The sequence below is a fragment of the Acipenser ruthenus genome, chromosome 27, assembly GCF_902713425.1.
Source record: "Acipenser ruthenus chromosome 27, fAciRut3.2 maternal haplotype, whole genome shotgun sequence".
In the NCBI taxonomy this organism is placed as follows: Eukaryota; Metazoa; Chordata; class Actinopteri; order Acipenseriformes; family Acipenseridae; genus Acipenser; species Acipenser ruthenus.
The window spans coordinates 22,220,991-22,241,628 of NC_081215.1; the positions used below are offsets into that span (position 1 = coordinate 22,220,991).

At 37.2% G+C, this 20,638-nt stretch overlaps 1 protein-coding gene across 9 annotated transcripts in view; it reads right to left on the minus strand.

Moving 5' to 3' along the window:
- LOC117431989 (UPF0606 protein KIAA1549L-like) overlaps positions 1 to 19,674 on the minus strand; it is a 57,775-nt gene extending 38,101 nt beyond the window's left edge. For all 9 annotated transcript variants that reach the window (XM_034053343.3, XM_059002338.1, XM_059002337.1 and 6 more), the window contains exon 1: positions 19,147 to 19,674. In XM_034053343.3, coding sequence (XP_033909234.3) covers positions 19,147 to 19,360 — 214 coding nt within the window. In that variant the 5' untranslated portion in view covers positions 19,361 to 19,674. The remainder of the gene's footprint in view (positions 1 to 19,146) is intronic.
- Between the last annotated feature and the right edge of the window lie 964 nt (positions 19,675 to 20,638).

Genomic DNA, 20,638 nt, shown 5'->3' on the forward strand with positions numbered 1-20,638 from the left:
TAAAGGGAAAACCACCTTTTTGAATCTTTCAACTAGAATTATTTTAAAATGCTTCTCTCTGTCTGAAAGCCCCCCAAGGCTTTACGAATAGGAACACAGTTCTGTCCAGAATCCTATTCAATGCCTTTAGGACCCTGACAAATAACAGTAGTGAAGACGTTGGTTGTTATCAAACAAACACAATTAATGCAATATTATAATCTGATTAATATCTAAGAATCTGATCATTAAGTGATTAAGTATTACCTCAAATATCACATGCCATCCAATTTAATTAAGGACATAAATTATTAAAATTGCCATCGAGAAATGAATGCCTTTTGCTTCTGAGATGTGACGCTAGGTTGCTAATTGCAGCTTTAAATTTTTTATACGTTTTTGGGCAGTCAGAAAAATGGTCATAAACAAGTAATATTAGCCTATATGCATGCCATTAAATTCAGACCATTGCTCTATGCAGAGAGAAATTAATTGCAGCACAGAGAAATCTCTAAGGATAGGATCACTAGCTGCCTGAGATTATTACAACAGCTTTCAGCAGGAGGGCTCAAGGTCATTACCAAATGCTGTCCAATATGTCAGTGCAGCAGCCTGGCTCCCCTGAGGCTCTGCAGAGACCTGACCCTGGTAGTACAGCACAGTGGTAACCTGGCTGAGGGCTGTGGAGTAATGCCCCCATCTAACCCAACACATCTTAATGAGATATTTAAATCCCACTGGCTGCTGCGATATAACCCCCCTGCCTGCAGAACAAGGGCCTGCTATTGCAGTTTACATTTGTTTACTTCTGTGCAAAATCCCAGATTTCATCTTCAGTAAAACCATTGCGTAAACAGAATCATCCACAGCGAGTGTATATCCTCAGTCTTTGTCTTGTTTTTTACCTCTCCCACCCCCACACTTGTTTATGCTTTAGTGAAAATAGATTAGAAGAACCCCCCTAGCTTTAAATTGTAGAATTGAGTCTTTCTGAATGATATTCCCTTATGTATATTTCTGCAGGTGGTGTAATAACTATTCAAACCAACAAATCAATGCTCATTATGGCACCTGAAGCACAATAATAATTTTGCAATAACACTTTAATGTTGTCATGTAATAGTTTATAGACTTTTATTTTTAAGAATTGTGTATACTTCTTTATACCTGCAACTGTATTTAAAACCATTATTTCACACAAAAAGAATACAGGAGAAAACTGCATGCATGTAAAGAATATCTCTGTAATCAATCACTGAAAGAAAAGTGTGACATACAAGTGCTTTCTTTGCCTCAAATGAAAAACAAAATTGATGCTGTGGAAACAGTTTATCAGTGGGTTTCAGATAATGCATGGTGGCAAGGAGCGATCTGTATCAGTTAGTTAAGTGCATGTCAGTCCTCTGAATTAAAGTTTCTGACAGCAAATCCATAATTTTAAAAGGGAAAGGTTTTGCTCTGACGGAGGGACCGCTCAGATATTCCTTGAGGGACCAACAGCATCACACAGTGTTAACACATAAAGCAAACATTTGTAAGATGACATGTAAGCCTAAACATTTACGTTAAAAAAAGCCCTTGGTGATTTAAGAAACATAACGACACACCACTGGCCACAAAGAGAGACAGGCTTCACAAATGATCCCAACAGGATGTAAAATAGAAGGAACTGCAGCTCCTATGTAAATGTTATTTAGGTGTGCATTGGACTAAGGGCAGCGTGAATTGCTTATATGCTTTTAAAGCCACACACAATCTAGTAAGATTTACTTGGAAGCCTAAACTGCTGATGGTATATCATTAGTATTGTACACTGTTCTGTAATTAAGAGTTAATAAATAAACTGGACATAAGGCGATTGATAAGGAAGACAGTTCAGTACTTCATAAGTCTACTTTGCACATTGTGTAAAGGATATACACTACCAAGTACTTGGACACACATGGTTATATTTGTTGTAGGACTGGGCAGTAGACTGTGGGTGTCATCATCAATGCACTTCAATCCTAGATGTAAAAATCATTAAACTATGTCAATAAATCCAACAACACCCACGCTTCTCAGTCGGAACAATTCTATCCAACATTTTCTTAGAGATTTTTTTTTTTCTTCTATTTTGCCTGTGGCTATCCTGTAGAAAGGAAAACACAGGTCCGTTTTAGTTTTTGCAATCTGTTATCATGTGGTCTGTTGTTAAACACTGTTGCATAGCAACATGTTGGACGTATTTTTGTTTGCTCAGCCTCTTGCTAATGTGTTCCCATTTCAGTCATGAGTCAGAGCCAATTAATATTGAAGGCAGCCCCAGGAGGCCATATGTTTCTATTGACAATTTTTTAATTGTTAATTTAAACCACTATTTGGGGGGGGGGGGGGGGGTTGTTGTACATGAGTTGTCAAAGACTGTTTGAGTGGTTTGCGGTTGGGAAGCTATTAATATTGAGAGATCTTCTGCAGAAAGGCAGTTATGCTACAGTAATCCATGAAGATTTACTGAACATAACAAAGTTCTATATGGCCCTTAATATGAGAACGAGGGTTATTAAAAAGAAACGAATATACAGGAAACCATGCTGGCAGTACAGTACGCGTTGTAAATTGTAAAAATGTTGTTACATAACCAATGATTTTGTGATCATTTGAGAGATCTTCCATTTGTGAACCTTGCACACATGCCATGATAAACACACTGAACACAAATGAGAGGAAAGGTAATCCCAAGATATCAAAACTGTTGCTTTTACCAGTTAATTTCAGAGAACATGAAACAAAACAAGTACATATGGGTTTGAGAAGTGCAATGAAAGAGTTGTTTTAATTGCAACAATGAAAGCTTTATTGACAGTGAACTTTGTGTGCCTGGGATAAACTGGGATAAACAATTACAATACAAGAGTATAAAGACCTGCCTGTGGGAACAAATCACACATGACAGGTGAATAATTGATCTTTATGTGCCTTATGGAGTACATCTGCCCAATATAACATAGTCCAGGAAACATGACATCGACACTTTCATGATTATAAATGTTGATTACTGGTTCATGTTAACTCTGTCAGGACTCCATGTACAGTAACGACAGGAAAATAACCCTAAGATTACGAATTAGTGTCTTACTGGAAACTGGAAAAGCAAATGGGCATATATACATACAGTATGTAAAAAGTAATTGCTGAAATAAAAAATGACCTGCCAAAGATATGGGTATCAGTCAAAGAGTAATCGCTCAATACAATCTCAAAGACATTCATCTTGGTGGTGAGGAAAAAAAAACCTCAAGGATACTGGAGAGGAGGTCAAAGACAAGGTTTGTAATACCTTCCAGATTCCAATCTACTGGCCTATTTAACCAGTAACCTCAGATATACAGCGCCAAACAATATGTCAACCATCAGTCAGATTGCTCTTTTGACTGCTTCCTTTGTCTTGAAATTTCGTTTGTTTGCCTCTGCCATTCTGCTCCTGGGCTGCTGACTGCTCTTTCAGCAACTGGCTTTTATTGCGCTGCTGGAGGCAGTAATTCTGTACCCTACTGTCCAGTATTTAACTGCATCATTAAAGCAGGGTCATTAAACAAGTGTCCTGTTGTGAACTAGATTTACATAGTGGGCATGGTTTTGTACCAGAGGAAAGTTTTTTTCTTTTTAGCAGAAACAAGAACTTGGGGCTGTAGATCTGATTCTACCTTAATCACAGATGCTAGCTTTTTTTAACAATTACATTGTGTTTCACCTTGTTGAAAAAATAGAGGCAAGCTTTGCAATGGTGCAAACAGAACAAAAACATTAGAACGAGCACTCATGGAGAAATCAGACTAGGTTAATGTAAGAAAGGCAGAGCATTGACCAGATTCTTATCCTGCGGTACACCAGAGGAAACTTTAGAATGAATGTGTTTGTGGAGGGGATGTGGATTCCATTTTAGAAAGAGGTAACGGGGTCATTATTGAAATATACACAGACAGAAGAGAATAACTATAGGAAAGGTGAAACAGTGAACAAGCATGGTTGGATCTGTTAAAGGGAAGGGTCAGATACAATTGAATTACCTATAGCTATAGCAGATCTTCAATCAAGTAATTAAAAATAACAGCACATGACAATGTGTGAAATACTGCTGATAATGATAAATGCTTCCTTAACATAGATAAAATATGCCTCGCCTGCAAACTTTGGCATATTTTCACAGCATCATTTTTTCCAGACTTTAATTAAATATATTATAATGTTATAAAATGAGAAAAAAAACACACAAGTCGAAAGTCCTTCAGGGCCACTGAATTAAATGACTAAATTGTTTGGGTTTTAATTTTGTAAAGTTAAAAGGTGTTTTTCTCCTTTCAGAAAATAGTAATGAAAGAAAATACAGCTGTAAAAGCATGCTAATAAACATCCTGTAAACACAGGGTATCTGGATGGGGAAGCGTTGATCCTAATAAGCAGGCAAGGGGAGCTGCAGACTCATTGTGCTCAAGGCAATAGCGAAGGCTGTGGGATGGTCAAGGGAATGACAAGCAGGGAATAGGGGAACAGATGAAGTGGAGATGGTTCAAAAAGTCTTTGAGGTGCCCATAGGCTGTTAGAAGAAGGGGAAAATAGAGTTGTGCAAACAGGAGGTAAGCTTGAAGGTATTCAGACCATGAACATGAAGACATTCTCTGCAGAGGATCGGTGCTTTTCCATCGGTAGTAATGCGCTGCAGAATACATTATTATACTGATTTCTCTTTTTTTTTGCCATCCATAAAGTTGATTTATGGTTAATGCAGCTGTAACATTATTCATGAAAGTTTCAATACTGTAAATAAAAAAGCAATACAAACAAAACATTAGCAGATCAGTACTTAATGTTGCTCTACCAAACATAACCAACATGACTCATGAGTTTCAAGTTTAACCCTCCATATAGATTTCATCTTTCTAGTAAATACTGCAAATATCATAAGACAGGTTCTGTTACACATGAGTTCATCTTTACCAGAGAATGTATTTGATGGTCCTTGAGGCAAGTAAGACCTGAAACGGTGTGAATTGTTGTGTGCACTGCATGTGTTTTGTATGCCAGGCAAAAACAGGCCAATCAGTAAGAACTATGCAAAGAGATTGTTGGGTTTCAAGGACTACTGTCTCAGGAGGAACAGCACCATAGCAGAGACAAAGGACAGTCAGAAAGGGCAAGCAGTGGTGAGAAATGACTGAAGAGACTAGGATAAGAAGCACGCTGCAGTGCAGGACGTGGCGTTGGAGTCAGGACATTTAATGGAACAAAAAAGCTGCCTGATAATCATGCCTCTGCCCTACTTTGATAAAACTCCTTCATCAATCTTACTGAGCTACATTTTGTACTGTAGTATGTCCAGGCAGACACTCCCATTGGTTTTACTGGCCTGTAGCAGCAGTGAGTAAAACACACCAGCTGTGAGCTGTAAGAAAAGCTGCCATCTTCAGTTCATCTAAAAATACATATACAGACTTCAGCACAAGCTTGTATGTAAAATTATTTACACTGGGGACTGAACATGATTATTTTACAAATGATAAACTAGTGAACAGTACTACTGCATTTGACTTTTTAATAGAGTATTCACAGTTCAGACCAATGGGCTTAGGGAAAGCTAATTAAGCAGAAGAATAAATATGCAAATGGATGCAGCAACCATAATTTCCCTGTGCATCTCAGCTACAGTTAACTGCCAGGTAAATGTCAGGCAAAAACTAATGACATGGTTCATCTGACAGCCATGGAAGACCTCACTACCTATTTCCCAGTATGGTCTTTCCAGGGCTATGAGATGCCATTGTTTTCGGGGGGAAGTTAGTCCAATCATGCAGCCCATATTAAACTGTTTAGCAGCAGCAGATTTGGTAAATGTGTTATTTTATTTGTATTATTCAATTTATTCAAGCTTACTGAGAGACACTATGCCCTCCATTAGGCACACAGACAGAGACAGACAGACAGACAGAGACACAGAAAGTTATTCAGAGATAGTTGTTTGCCATTGAATTTACCCCTGCTCTCCTGTCTATGTGTCTCTGCGTGTCTGTCTGTATGTGTTAGAGTGCATTAGGAACCATTAATGCTGTTAAGAAAGTCATTATTAAAGAAGACTTTTGTTCTCCCGTTGTGATATGTTAAAATTGTACTGTCTCCTTAAATACAGTTCTTCAATCTGTTATTTCAAATCATATAAGGAAATAATGAAACAAACACACATGCTTGAAAATGTGATATCATTAAACACAGGGAAACAACACTAATAAAAAACCTCAAGCTTCATTTTTAATTAACAAAAACGATGACTATACAGTGTTTGCAGTTTCTGGTGCTTTATTTATTACAATAAGAGATACACTGACAACAGAACATAATTCTTCCAGTAAGATCAAAGTGTACAATCTGTTCATTTTCACTTGGAGTAGCTTTAGCAGGGTACATTGATCTTACCCAATCTTTTTCCTAATGAATACACATTTATAGCTGAGGTATGTGCAATGGTGTGAGCATTAGTTGGCACGCGTCCCTATTCATTTCATGGTTCACTTTCCAGCAAAGGCTCATGTTCATCATCCAGACTCACCATGAAGGCTTTGTGTTCAACACCACAGGATTCACAGCCGTTATTACAGCAGGTGCACCTTCCACTAGAAATCAACTGTTAGTCTTGTATAATTCATTAAACTGATATATGCAGGGGTTAGTTTGTGCCAGATCTCACCGGATGTCAGATCCGGTACATTTTTGTGTAACTGGCGAGAATCATCCAATCAGCAGATCAATGTTTTGAAAAATAAAATAGCAAAAAAAACAAAACAACTTTAGCTAAATAAAATAAGCAACACCCCACTTCCTCTTTTGCAATTGATGAACTGCTATAGATTGTGTGACGTATGAGAATATGTGTTGCACCCTACAACAGTTGTACAACGCATGTCCGTTGCACCCTCTATGGCTGTAAATCTGAATGGAATACAGTTTGTGTAATAATGAGCCTGAAAATTACAAAAAATGTTGCCCCCCAAACGACGAAACGCCAAAAAACTACACCAAACTCAGAAGACGAAGAAAGGGATCTAAACAGTGTGAGTAAAGATAATAAATTTGATAGTATCGCTACAAAAAAAATCTATGAACATAGGGATTCTAGTGGACACAAGGCTGCATTAAAAATAAATGGAGCTGCACTAAAAGACACATCAGTAACAGTAAAGTTTTCAGAACAGCATATAAACAGGCTAAGCTGAACCGGCCGTTTTTTTATTTTGAAAGTGAAATAAATGTTCAGATTTTAAATGGACTTGACATGGGACATATTTTGCACTCAAATGCTGCATGTGCAAATATCGTTAATCACATTTCTAAGGAAATGAAAACTAAACTACTGCGTAACATAACTGAAGCCAATCCTAAATTTGCCATAATGATTGACGAGTCCACTGCTCTTAGTTAAGCTTCAACGTTTATAGTATATATCTGTGTGATCCTTGATGGCATGGAACACCCGACAGACCTATTTCTTGATTTGAAAGCTTTTATGGATAAACTGTACGTACTGTACCATGCATCACCAAAAAATGCCAGAGAATTAAAAAGTTGTGCAGCATTGCTGGTAACGGAAGTGTTGAGGATCAGAAGCATTCTTGGTAGCAGGTGGGTTGCATCTAGCTTTCGGGCTGTTAGAGCAGTGTGGGAGAGTTGTTTTGTGTGAACATTTTCAAAAGACACAAGAAGATCATAGAAGAGATTTGAAAGACAGAAGTGTTTATGTTGGTTTGTGGAAACGCATCAGAGCTGTGGAATCTTGGCCTAATGTGTGATGCTCTACAAGAACTGTCTGAACTTTCTCTTGAATTTCAATCACGAGACATTAATCTCTACAGTGCACACAAATCTATTTCCTGGCAAATTAAAGTATTTGAAAACAGGGCAGACAAACCAGGTCCTTTCACAACTACAGCACTACAAAAAAATGTAGCATTGTGATAAACCAGGCTAAATTTTACAACGGTTTGCAGAACAATGTAAAGCAAAGACTGATGAGTGATGCTGATGAAGACATCCCGAATTGTGTAAAAGTGCTGTATCCATGCAACTGGAAGTGTGTACAAGGCTTCAGCTCAAGAGCAGACAGATCATTCGACAATTTTATGAATTCATTTTGTGAATTCGTAAGTGAAGAGAAGGATCCCCAATTACCTCCGGCATTAATAACGTTGCAGAGGATTGTGGATTTGATTCCTGTTTCATCACATGAATGTGAGCGAGGATTCTCTCAAATTAACTTGATTGTCTCGCAATAAGGACCACACTGTTAACAAAAAAAAGTGTCTTCCCTCCGCTTTATCCAATTGGTGGACTCGTCACTTGGCATCTCAAGGAGACTGTATTTATTACAATCTGCAAGAAAGCAAACGTCATAAAAACTGCACTTGATTCATTCGCTTCTTTTTACACTCAGCGAATGCCACTAAAGTCCAATGACTTCTCATACTCTTAGCTTTTTAATTTGCTTCAAATAAAGCAAACCAACCGCTATAGTGATTATCTCTAATGCAGCTTGGAGTGGAGGAAGGCTTTGTCTTGGGAAAGTGTTTAAATATCAGTAATTGTAATTTAACAATAACAGGGCCATTCTGGTATACCCAAGGGTCATTACAATGGAAAGGTTTCCAAGTTTTAGCAACATGTAATTGCAATTTTTGGAAATAATTAGGCTGCTGTAATACACATTACAACATTAATAATTACAAGGAAATTGCTATGAAAACATATTCTAACTCATGACCTGTACTTCAAGCTGTTTATCTCTTACTGGAACATGTATTCTATACATAAAACAGCTATAAAAATGTGAACTCTTTCGCATTAAATTGAAAATGAGATTCAACCCTTACCATTCTAATTCCTATTACGATTAAAAATGTATAACCGACTTGCCTTTCAAATGTGCACACATATGCACATTGAGCTAAATGTTCTTATATGCTAAGAATTCTTGTACTGTGCAAACAAAATCAGCCATACATTTGTGCCTCTGTCAGCAGAGAAGCTGTAATGATTAATGCATCTTGTATCGGCTCAGGCTGGGGACATGTGTGCAGAGAATGCTTTGCACGTGCCCACGTCTGTGTGTCATCTTTCATCTGGTAATTGAATTCTTCAATGATGAATATCTTTAAAGTGGCTTCTTAACCAACAGTGAACCCCCATCAACAAAAAATCCAATTTCCAGAGCATGGGCCACATATTTGGATCCTGTGCTGGATTCTACGGTAACACAATGACTTACACATTTTCTAGAATTGTGCAACTACGTTGACAGGAGGCACCAACAGTGATTACGCATATATAGCACTTGGATAAATGACATTCAGATACATGTCAGTCGCGTTTCAGCGTCCTTCTATTAAAAACGAATCAATTCCCATTTTATATATATATGCAACAAATTAATGCACTTACCCATCATGCGCGATTTTCAACTCCGTCACCTGTTTTCTGATACAAAGCCCATCTCTTCAATGTTACAATTTATTTGATTATCCGTCACCGCCCGCGGTTTTTTTTGTTTGTTTGTTTTTTTCACATGCGCAAATCAGTCTATTGTCTATGTCTACTGCATAGTTACATTTTAATTTTGCCAATAAAGGCTTTTTTGAATTTGAATTTGACATTTTATCTTTTTTGTGTGCCCTGAAAAATGGGCAAGGGTTGGAACAGGCCAAAATGAAATAATCTGATATGGGTCAGATATGTAAGTGCTGACTGGATCGATCGATCAATCAATCAATCAATCAATCAATCAATCAATCAATCAATCAATCAATCCAGAGAGAGAAATTTATTTATGCAGAACTGAAAGTTCAGTCAAACCTATAGAGCAGGACCTCCTGTGTAAAGTTGAATTCCCTATTTATTACAATGTTAGCCCCTCAAGTGGCCATTCTTAGCATGTTTTTACTGTATTGAATAAGAATGCATGAAAAAACAAACATGATTTAAAAAGCTGTGGGAAAACACCATTCTTGCACAATGCTGTAGACAGACATTGATAGCGAGACGTTATAGTCTAAGTGTGTGTTTGTGTGCAGGGAAAAAGGTAAACTCATTTTCACAATACAGGATGCAACAAAGTCTGTGTAGATGCCTTTTATATGCATGAAAATCAATGGAAGTAGGCTGAGGCATCTTGTCTCCATGCCAGATTAAAGCAGTTTCATCAGGGGGTTGATGTAATTTGTAAAGCTTGCTTCGCTGCTTTTGTGCTCAGGTTGGTTTAATGAAGCTAGCATCGTTTTCATTCAGTCCTCTCTTTGGATGTGCTCCTGAATGGCGTACAGTGTCTGCAAAGAACAAAATGTTTCTGAACTCTGACAAAAGGAAGGTTAAAGTCTTGTTTAAAGTGGCTGGGCTGTGTTATTATGAAAGACACAAGTGAATGAAGTCTCAGCTAAAAGATATTGGAGCCTTCTTCAAGCTACACACAGAGCAAACTATTATAACCCGCAGCTAAAACTAAACGCTGACAAACGAAGACTGTAATTGAAGTTCAGACTACAGCGGCAGTAGCAAACTGGGAGAAAGTCTTTGTATTGAATGGGTCTGAGATACCACACACTGGGAAAGCCATGCTGGGAACAGCTATGAATAGAACAGAACTAAATAAATCTGCTGTAGATAGCAGCAGGTAATAAGTAGAAAAGAGTTGCAGCTGAGAGGACTAAACGGACTGGTAGACCTTTGTGCTGTATTGCAAACTGTTTTCACAAGACTGACAAAGATGCACTGAATAATATTCAGTGTAAATATGTAGTGTGATAGAAGAGGCTAAAGAAGACTAGGTTCTAGTTGAGGAGGGTACCTTTTTATAGTAAGCACCTCTGAGAGAATGAGCATTTCAAATTAATATCAAACAGATGAAGACACCTCATCAAACGCACAACAACTTGAACACTAAATTGACCAACCCATGGTAAACTGAACCACAAAATTCCACAAAGTGTCCCATGAGCATGCAGAAAAACACGACAATGTGCGTCTTCTGGTCATTCTTGTTTACTTTTTGTCTAATGAACCACAAAAAGATATGCCACTTAGCAGAAAACATTGGCTCCAGTGAATTGTGTCCATTATTATTTATTGTTTTTACCATCTGTAACAAACGGTTGAGCATTAGACTGCCCTTTTCCAACAGTGTGTGTGGGTGTGTTTTTTTTTTAAACTGTTCAGTATTGTAGTTGAACTGTTTTGATAAACTAAAAGAAAAATATAAACAGTGTAGTGATAATTAATTAACCGGTTGCCAGGGAAATAAGTGAATATGAATTATTTTAAGCTAGCAATGGCATTATTTAACTACATGTAAGAAGATGTGTACAATGTGTTAACAAAGGCTCCATGCTAATAGCAGTCATGTGTTTAATAAGGACAATAACAGAATAACAAACAATTTGAAAATGATGATAAAATGTGTGTTACCTACTTATGTCAAATAATACAATTTTAGAATAGGAACATTTTGTTTCACGAAGTAACCAATATATTATCGGAGAGCAAAGTGACATTAATGCATCATTTTACTGCAAAATCCTCACAGAAAGAACACATTTTTATGCCACATTATTGTGTAGTTGGATATAGTAAGCAGTGTATCCATTTTTTATTGTATTATATTTCTACAGGTCACTATAAATACTATGTTCATTTTTCATGTCATGTCAATGATGTCAATCCTGGTGAAAGGCTTCTCCAAGCCCTCACTCTCTCACAGCTTCCATTTCCCTCCATTCACTGCATTGAGAGATATGTGAACCGCCCCACACATATACAGAGCAATTAGAGCCTGTTCAATGCATTGAAATCCCACTAATATATACAATTGTGCTCATTAAAGCAGCAAGTGCCAAGATCTGCCCAAGCCCAATAGCAGTCTGAAGCCAGGTTAAAGTATGATTTTGGCAAATATGGATGAACTATTAGAAAGGTGTACATTTAGCGGCACAGCTAATTAGAGAATCACCCAAACTACTTGCTACCCAGAATGGCTGGGTAGTCAGGCTACAAAAAAAAACTGTGAAGAAGCATGCAGACGGCCCCAATGCACTGATCTGATAAAGCAGGCATTAACCATGTGCTTTTAAAGAGCTCTGCTGTACTCATGATAAAGCTGAAGAGCACTGCATGAAGTAAATGTAAGTGTCCTACAGCAAACAATGATGTAACGGTAAAGTGGGTTTCAACACTAACTCACTCTTAATGCGAATTGATGAACAGTTTCGGGAGTGGTTTGAGAAAGCTGATAGGGCTCAAATTATGTGTTACTTTTTGTTGAAGGAACTCTTGAGTCTTGGACTGTCATTGTGATGGGAGAAAACCAGAAAGACTCCTCTCACTATCAGAACAAGCAGCCCTAATCCGTTTGAAGCTGCTTCAAGCCACTGTTCCTGTTTGTATTCCTACCAACTGCACAGTATCAGAAGCTAGAAAAAAAGCTCTTTCCAGCAGTGCTATTGACATTCTTCTGCCGCTACCAATACTTTTGGTACACATCATTAAACATCAGGGCCATTGCACTGGTCTGGTTTGCCTCCCCTGGGAGACCCCAGTCAAAAACCAATAGCGCTATAGGCCGTCTGCAAAGAAGCAATCTCTGTAAAACCTGGGTTTGGATTTGCTGTTGGATTGAGGCTGACCACATTTGCGTGATTGTGAGCTTGTTTATTTCTCAAAGTCTAGATCAGCAGAAACCACTTCACACTATTGATTAGTTTTAATACCTTCCTTGTCCCTGAAGACATCTATTTAATTACAAATCGACTTCGGGTAGATTTTAAATGCTTAAGGAGAAAATGGGGTTTTTAAGTATAGACAGAAATGAGTAAGAGGGGTTTCTAAATACAGGAAGGCCATACGAATGTCAGCAGTTTCAGTGAGGGCAGCGTTATAGCAGCTTGAGTTAGGGTGTCAAGGCAAAGCAGCAGACATCAAAGTATGATACTGTAATTGATTATTACAGCTCCAAATCACAGCACAGTGCCAATGTCAAACAAACAGATGCCAATGTGCACTACTATACTAGGAATACGTTTAGTATGATGTACATCCAATTGTGGGCTCGTCGGTTGTTTGGCCATCCTCATTCACGGAACTACAGTACTCCATGCATCATTTTCAGAACAGTCCTCAGTGTTGAAAATGGAATATACAAATTCCTGCTGTTGATGAGGAGTTTGCCTTTGACTGAAATTGGAACTGCTGAATTATCTAACAAGCATGTCTCTCTGGCTTGTGTAATGTATGATATTCTCAACCCCAACTTGCTTTCCAGTGCTTTAAGGATTAGAAATGCTTTTCTTGGGCTTCTCTGTTCTTTGTGTCTCGGTATGTGCGCTAGAATTTTTACTACCAGGTAGTAATTATATATGCTTACAGGTTTAAAAAGTAAACATGTATTTAAGGAACATTTCCCCTGGCAACAGCCTAAGGGGCTTTCCATGCACACACAAACTGTCCAGAACTGTCCAATACAACAGCAAACTCAAAGTTTTCTCCTAGGCCATTCTTACAAATTGAAACCATGCATTATGTTGCTTGTTGTAAATTAAAGCATGATGACCAAACACCTGTTTGGGCTTGGGCTGTTTCTGTGCTTTTTGTTTCCAATTAGATCACCTAAGGAACAAAAACAATGCAGCTCCATGGCAACATTTTAACAAGGCTAATAACAAGCAGCTGCATTATAGAACACTCAAGTGTGTGAACATTCTAGCTTCTAAAGAATATTTCGGATGTTGGCTCTTACATCTAATAATGTTTAAAGCAAACAATACTGACTCTTCTTGTAATATAATACAGGAAATAACTTGTGTTGCCTCTGACTGAGATGAATAACCTTGAAACAATCCATTGACTCAACAAGTACCCCTATTAGAGATGCCTTTACTGGCTATGGACAAACCACCTCTTCTATCCCTATTTGAAAATGTGTAGGTGAGCTTTTTGTTTTCGGAGACTAGGGCCAACCTGGCCTAAAACCCACACATACAAACAAATTCAAATGCAACAATTACAAACCTGTTTCAATATCAAATTGAAGAAGCAAATGATTTATGATGAGCACTACAACATATTCTTCTAGAGAATCGTAATACATAATTCATTCAGAAGTTGACATAATGATTTCAGACTCAATATTCAGAGTAATGAGAGTACAATTATATAGGCATCTCAGTAAAGTAATTAATTTTCACACTGACAATTTTGCTGATGGAGTGCTTGGAAGTAGCATTCAACGCTTTTGCACGGTCTTTCAATAGAATATTTAGGTGAAAGCAAAAATGCCCTACAGTATATAAAAATTGATGCTATTGATTTAATATGTACAGTCACAATGCAAATGGAATCTAAACTAAAATTCATAATGGTAAGACTTTTATAGATTAAAAATGAAAAACGCCCTTGTCTCTTAATGATTTTGCAGGTTTTAAATACATAAATACAGTACTTATGAAGCACTTTTGCTAGCATCACTACATATTACTGCATTATTTAACCACAAGGTGTACTGTCAGACATTTACAGCAATAAAAAATATTTGTATTGTGTTTACTGCAAGATAATTTGATGTTTCTCCATCCATTAATAAGGAACTTCATGCTGGTATATATATTTACTTTAATCACATTGTCAATAGGGGTTTGAAACCACACATGGGCTGATTTAAAAATCTTTATTTAATTCTGTTTTTATTTGGATTGTTCTTCCCTTTTGAACATGGTAATCATATTTGCATATGATAATCACAATCACACCTTAGAATCAATAGAAACAGAGCCACATTTGTTCATTCGATGAGTCGCCACATTCACTGTGAGCAATTTTACAGCCGTGTCTATTAATATCAGCAAATCATATTCTGTGGACAGTAATTTATTGAACATGTCGGGTACATGTCAAGAAGTTAAGTCGAGGCATTCTACACATGCCTGGGTTGACCTGTATGGTCATATGTAATATCTCACTGCCTGCGACAACAGTCCCTATTGCAGGTAAATACAAACAAGCATTATCTATGGCCTCTGTAGTTACAGATCGGCTTGCACCTGGTTATGTATTTAAAGTAGTAAACAATGTGGTGTCTAGGAGGCATTGAGAGTCTATTGGTGTCTATTTGGCCTCCAAGCCATGGAACTAAGACACACAAACCACTGCATTCCTGAGAGAGGAGTAAAGTGGGTTCTTATCTTTCATCAGGGCTATGATAACGACCTCCCAGCATGTTCAGACCTGACTTCATTAATGTCATTTAAAGAGCATTAATGATAAAATACATTTAGCAATAAAGATCACAAGAGATATGATGACGTCTCTTGCCGCAAGTTTACTCTTTATGCAGTCACTCAGTTTATTCAGTGGGTGCAGCCCATTTAAATTCTGTATGATTATAGTGACTTCAAGAGTTCTTTATAGGAAAATATATATTAAAGGCTAGCTTTGTTCTTTCACTGGTATTCCAGTAACACAGTCAAATAAAAATAAAATAAATAAATAAAATAAAAAGATTATCGTGGTATGTACCTTAGTGCTTTGGAGCACGTAATGGATACAGCTTCCCACTTGAGATTTTATTTGACTAACAAAACAGAAAACAGGAATAAGAAAGGGAGCAACCTAATATTCTGAATTCCTGGGGAATGAATCTGCTAGGAATAGGAAAAGGATCCACATGAAACTTATGTTAGGTTGAAAATATTTTGGTATGGTCACATGGTTTATTTTGTGTGTCAGTATTTTTAAGTACTATAAAAATGGAGAAGGCTTTAACAAAATAGTCTGAAATAGTTCTGAACATATATACTATTCTATATCTAATGCTGTCATGCATTAGCCATTAAAGGGGATATGCAGATATTCTAAGGCAGATTAACCTTCTCTGATCAGGTATGAAAGGAAATGGAGACAGGCTGACCTTTCTAATTTCATTAAACTGATACGAAGGAGAATATGATTTGATAATTACAAGGCCAGGGCCAGGAGAGGAAAGAGTCTTCCCACACATTCAACCAATAGAATTGGAGCTACTGCCAGTGAACTTTCGATCCAGTCAGTGAATCGAAAAACTGTTACATTTACAGGCAAACTGGGATAATGCAGCTATTGGGGTTTCGGATTAAAAAAATTAATGAGTAGATTAAATGATGTGTTGTTTTTTTGTTTTTGTTTTTTTTTTAGATCACAGCAAACTGATAAAGACTCCAGGATATCAGAATGCAGATTTAGAATCTTTATTCTGAGACACTGTAGTAAGCTGTAAATATTGATTTAACACAAATCAAAGCCTCTCTATACCTCATGCTGGTTGTCTTACCTATTTAAAATAAAAAAAAAAAAAGATCCTTTCCTCAGCATTTTGAACACAGTCATTAAATGCATAACTGTCAGCTCCCTGTTGGTTTTGGTTTATACAGAACTTGTATAGTGGTTAAAGTCTAAGAAGATGGCTGAAAACAATTCAAAGTACGTTTTAAAGCATAAATAATTGACAACATTTAGTGACCCATATTAAAAAGCACTATAACAACAATTAAATAAATGTTACTTAGTCATAATATACATCAAAGGTTGTTATCTAACTGTGGTTCACTGTGCTTTGTAAATTGTTTGAAAATTGTTTTTAATTGCACTGTATTTGTTTTCCTTCTCTCTACAAGAAAATAAAAACAAAATCGGTGCCGTTAAATCTTTTTGCCCTTTATTGCAAGTGAAGTCTTTTTTCTGACATAAATTAAGTTCCAGTTCTCATCAGCGAAATCATAACATTATGCCTCTAGTCACAACACCGTGCCCTAGTTCCAGCACAACCCCCACGGAGCCAAGCACTGTGCTCTGAAATCCTACTCACTATCCCACAATCCTCTACTCACGAACAGCATATCACCATCTACCAAGGCCAGTGCTCTCATCCTGTCTCGGTATATTCAGATATCTGGCACTTAGATAATAATTAAAACACTACACGCAGTACAGCGTGTACTTGAATCTATAGAAAACAAGGAGAACATTGAAAGTATAAAGCGAAAGCCATCTGATTTGGTATATAACACAGTGATTAAATCATAATGAACAGATATATAAAAGTCATACACCACAGCTTTGGCACATCTATTCTATTGCTTGGGGTCGCTCGGTTAGTTTATTGCTTGTATGCATTGTGTTAAATGTTCTCTTACCATAGTGTTGTGCATTATATTTATTTATCTTTATGCTTTCCTTTATTGTGTATGTGTATTTTTGGACAGTATTGGATTTTATCCACATAACAGGGGTTTACCACCCCTGCTAACACAACAGTGCCACTGGGTCTTTATATTAGCAAAGTTGAAGACAAGTGTATTTACACCACCCACGACTTCCTAGACCACCTGTCATTATACAGAGACCAAGCTATGCTTAGTTTTGATGACAGGCAGTTGACATGGCAACAAACAGGCTGTTTTTGTTCTTGAATGTTAGACAGTCTTTTGAGATTCCAAACTACCACTAGTGTCTCTCAATGCACATGTACAGCTACGCAACTGGCTATGTGCAGCTCATTTCACTAGTCATTTTACAAATCCATACAACGTGTTGTATTTGTAGAAACTGGAATGTCGTACTCATTTATGAGTTAGGACTAAAAGCACAACTGCAAGTCATCCCTGGTGCATTCAAACACTACCAATTTAGTATCTAAATTTAGCCTGACAGGCGTTTTAGTAAAGTATACTCCTGAGAGAGAAAGGGATACCTGGGTATGACCTCGATCTACTTGCAGAGCTGTGAGATCTGAAAGTAGTGAAATTAGGTTACGTTTCAAGCAGCTTCGTGACAAAAGCATACATTTTAATTATAGGCTTGTCTACAACATTGGTACAGTCTAATTTAATTCAGTATAGTGAAAAAATCACATATGTTAACCCTGCTCATGGAAATCGGATTCAAATGTCTGCAACCACATATATATATATATATAAACCCATGGGATGGCACCATCAGAAGGACACAATGCATGAACAACAGATAAATAAAACAAAAGCAAACCGCGAATCATGTCAAAGTATGCAGAAAGTCTACGGACACTGCAGTATGAAATGTGTTGACATTTCAGCCTTCTTATTAAAAGTATGTTCAAGGTCATCATCAAGTAATCAAATCCCGCAATCAAATAAACATATATGCAATTAACAGAAAGCAGGCGAGCTAGAACTATCGCTGTCAGAACGAGGACCGTTTAAACCGCAGTCCCCTGCGTTCACTTGAAATGAAGACAATCAAATAAGAGTCCGCTCCGCTGGCTTGCACATTCGTTTTTTTTGTTTGTTTGTTTGTTTTATATCAGCCACCTCAAACATACTGTATCTGGGTTCTGTCTCATGCAATATTAAATCTCCAAAAGGAAATTAGTTAAAGGTAGTTTTTCAGACCAGACCAGACCAGCATGCACTGCAATGGATGGATCTTGCATAGATTAGAATTTAGAATTGACTTTTACGTGCAGCTTGCAACCACACATCCATGGTTTACGGTAAGCCTGGTCCCCCTCAAATAAATAATGCTAAAGTTTGATCCATATCCCATCATTCAACGGTAATATTGAACATGTCAGCCTTTCATATTAGTTGATTATGTATGTCGTTTTCGAAAAGTTAAACAGAATACTTCCACAATGTATTCTGCCTATTATTTGCTAACATGCAAGTCTTCAAGAGTTAGAGAGGAGAGGTGAGGATTTTGCTACCTTCTGCTGTCCCTTACAGTTTTCAGTGCCCAAAACGAGTTTTGTCCTCCAATTATAAATACCATTTGTTTTGTGCTGTTTTGGGAGATTAAAATGTTCAAATTATAAATCATTTAAGCTTAATTCAAGACAGATAACAGTTTATTATTATTAAATAATAATAATAATAATAATAATAATAATAATAATAATAATAATAATAATAATGTTTATTTAGTTAAATCGCTTAAGCCAGGTTTTAATTAAACTAGTAAATAGTTATTTCTATGAAGATCGTGTACTAGGGATTCGTATGGAGTAGATTTTGTTTGTATCGAAAATCTTTTTTCTCCCTGCATAGTGCGTTTTCAAAATTATGACGGGCTTATATCAGTGTAACATTATTTTCTTACCCTCCGTAGCCAGGACAGGTTGCAATAAAAATAAAACCATTCCAATTGTCATCAAACACTTTGTGATCATTCCGAGAAGGGCAGGTGTCTTCCAGTTCTTCTGAAAAGGGCACCCTGTGTCGCTAACAGCTATCCACAATCCATAGGCTCTGTCCACTCCATAGAAATCCGCGATGCAAAAATAGTTATGTGCACGCTTTAAATTAAAAGCCATTTGTGTATCCAAAACAGATATTGCCTCCGTTGTTCTATAAAATGCATTTGATCACTCCAAAAAAAAAAATGGACAGAAAATTAAAACATCAATCAGTTCCTCCTAGCTAGCATGCATTTAAGCAGTGCTATGAAAAAAGCTAGATCTGTATGTATACGATCTACATCATTCTGCCACTGCAGGAGGAGGGTGTATTATTATTGGATGTAATATTGAGAAACGCTGCTCAGTTTTTGTTTTTATCCAGGTTTCAGCCACCAAAGGTGTGGTCAGCGGCGTCCCTAGTTGCTGTGGGATGCAAGTGTTATTGCAGTTAGAACGTCATTTCATTAAAAAAAAAAAAAAAAAAACCGTACTGGGCTCAAAGGTTGAATGCGAAAAGTAAGAGTGGTGTCAGGTATCGTTTCTGCAAGAAAGTACGATAAGGCGACCTCTGGTGGAATGTAGTCTGCTACTGCACTTCATTAGACTCACTTTACCACACGGGCTACCGAAGAAACCAATAAAGGCTAGGAATCAATACTGTAGTTAACTTGGTTATCGGAATGTCAGCTGTAACTGCATAATCAGCTTCTCTTGTCGCAGCTCTGTTCTGTTCTGGATTGTTTAAAACACTGTCAATACTTGAACTGTCTCATGCACCACATACATTTTACAGACCGCTGTTTCTATGATTGTTCCAAAAATGATGATTATGTATAACAAATTAATATTTTCTGTCTATGGATTATTGTTTTTACTGGATAAAAGCATGGTCCACAAACATGTAGACATTTGAAGAGAAAGAAGTTGGGATTTAACTGTGTGTTTCATAAATGTTAGAATATTGTATCTTCACTTTACCTTCAACGTGATTACAAACCTAGGACGGTTTCCTGGAATACAAACAGTATCTGCTTTGTTGAGATTACCTCCATACTAAATATAAATCAGCAGGCAGGTAGCAAGCACACTGTCAGCCCCAGGACGTTTTTGTTGTTTCTTTAATGACATCTGTTTTTCAGCCGTTACAAGATCACAATTTGTGATAGACTTGGTAAAGGAGGGTCACCAAGCTACAGCAACTTATGTTTAATGTATCCCATTTTCAGTTACCATTAAGAAGTTGGCCAAATCTACTGCAGCGGAGCAGATACTGGCAAAAAAACAACAACTTTCTACCACCACCTAGTGGATACATATAGCAAGTGCATTACTTTAATGTCTTTAAAAAAATGTGGTTTTTTTGTATTCTTTATTTGCATAATCACTTTGAAACACTTTAAGGTGCACTTGTGT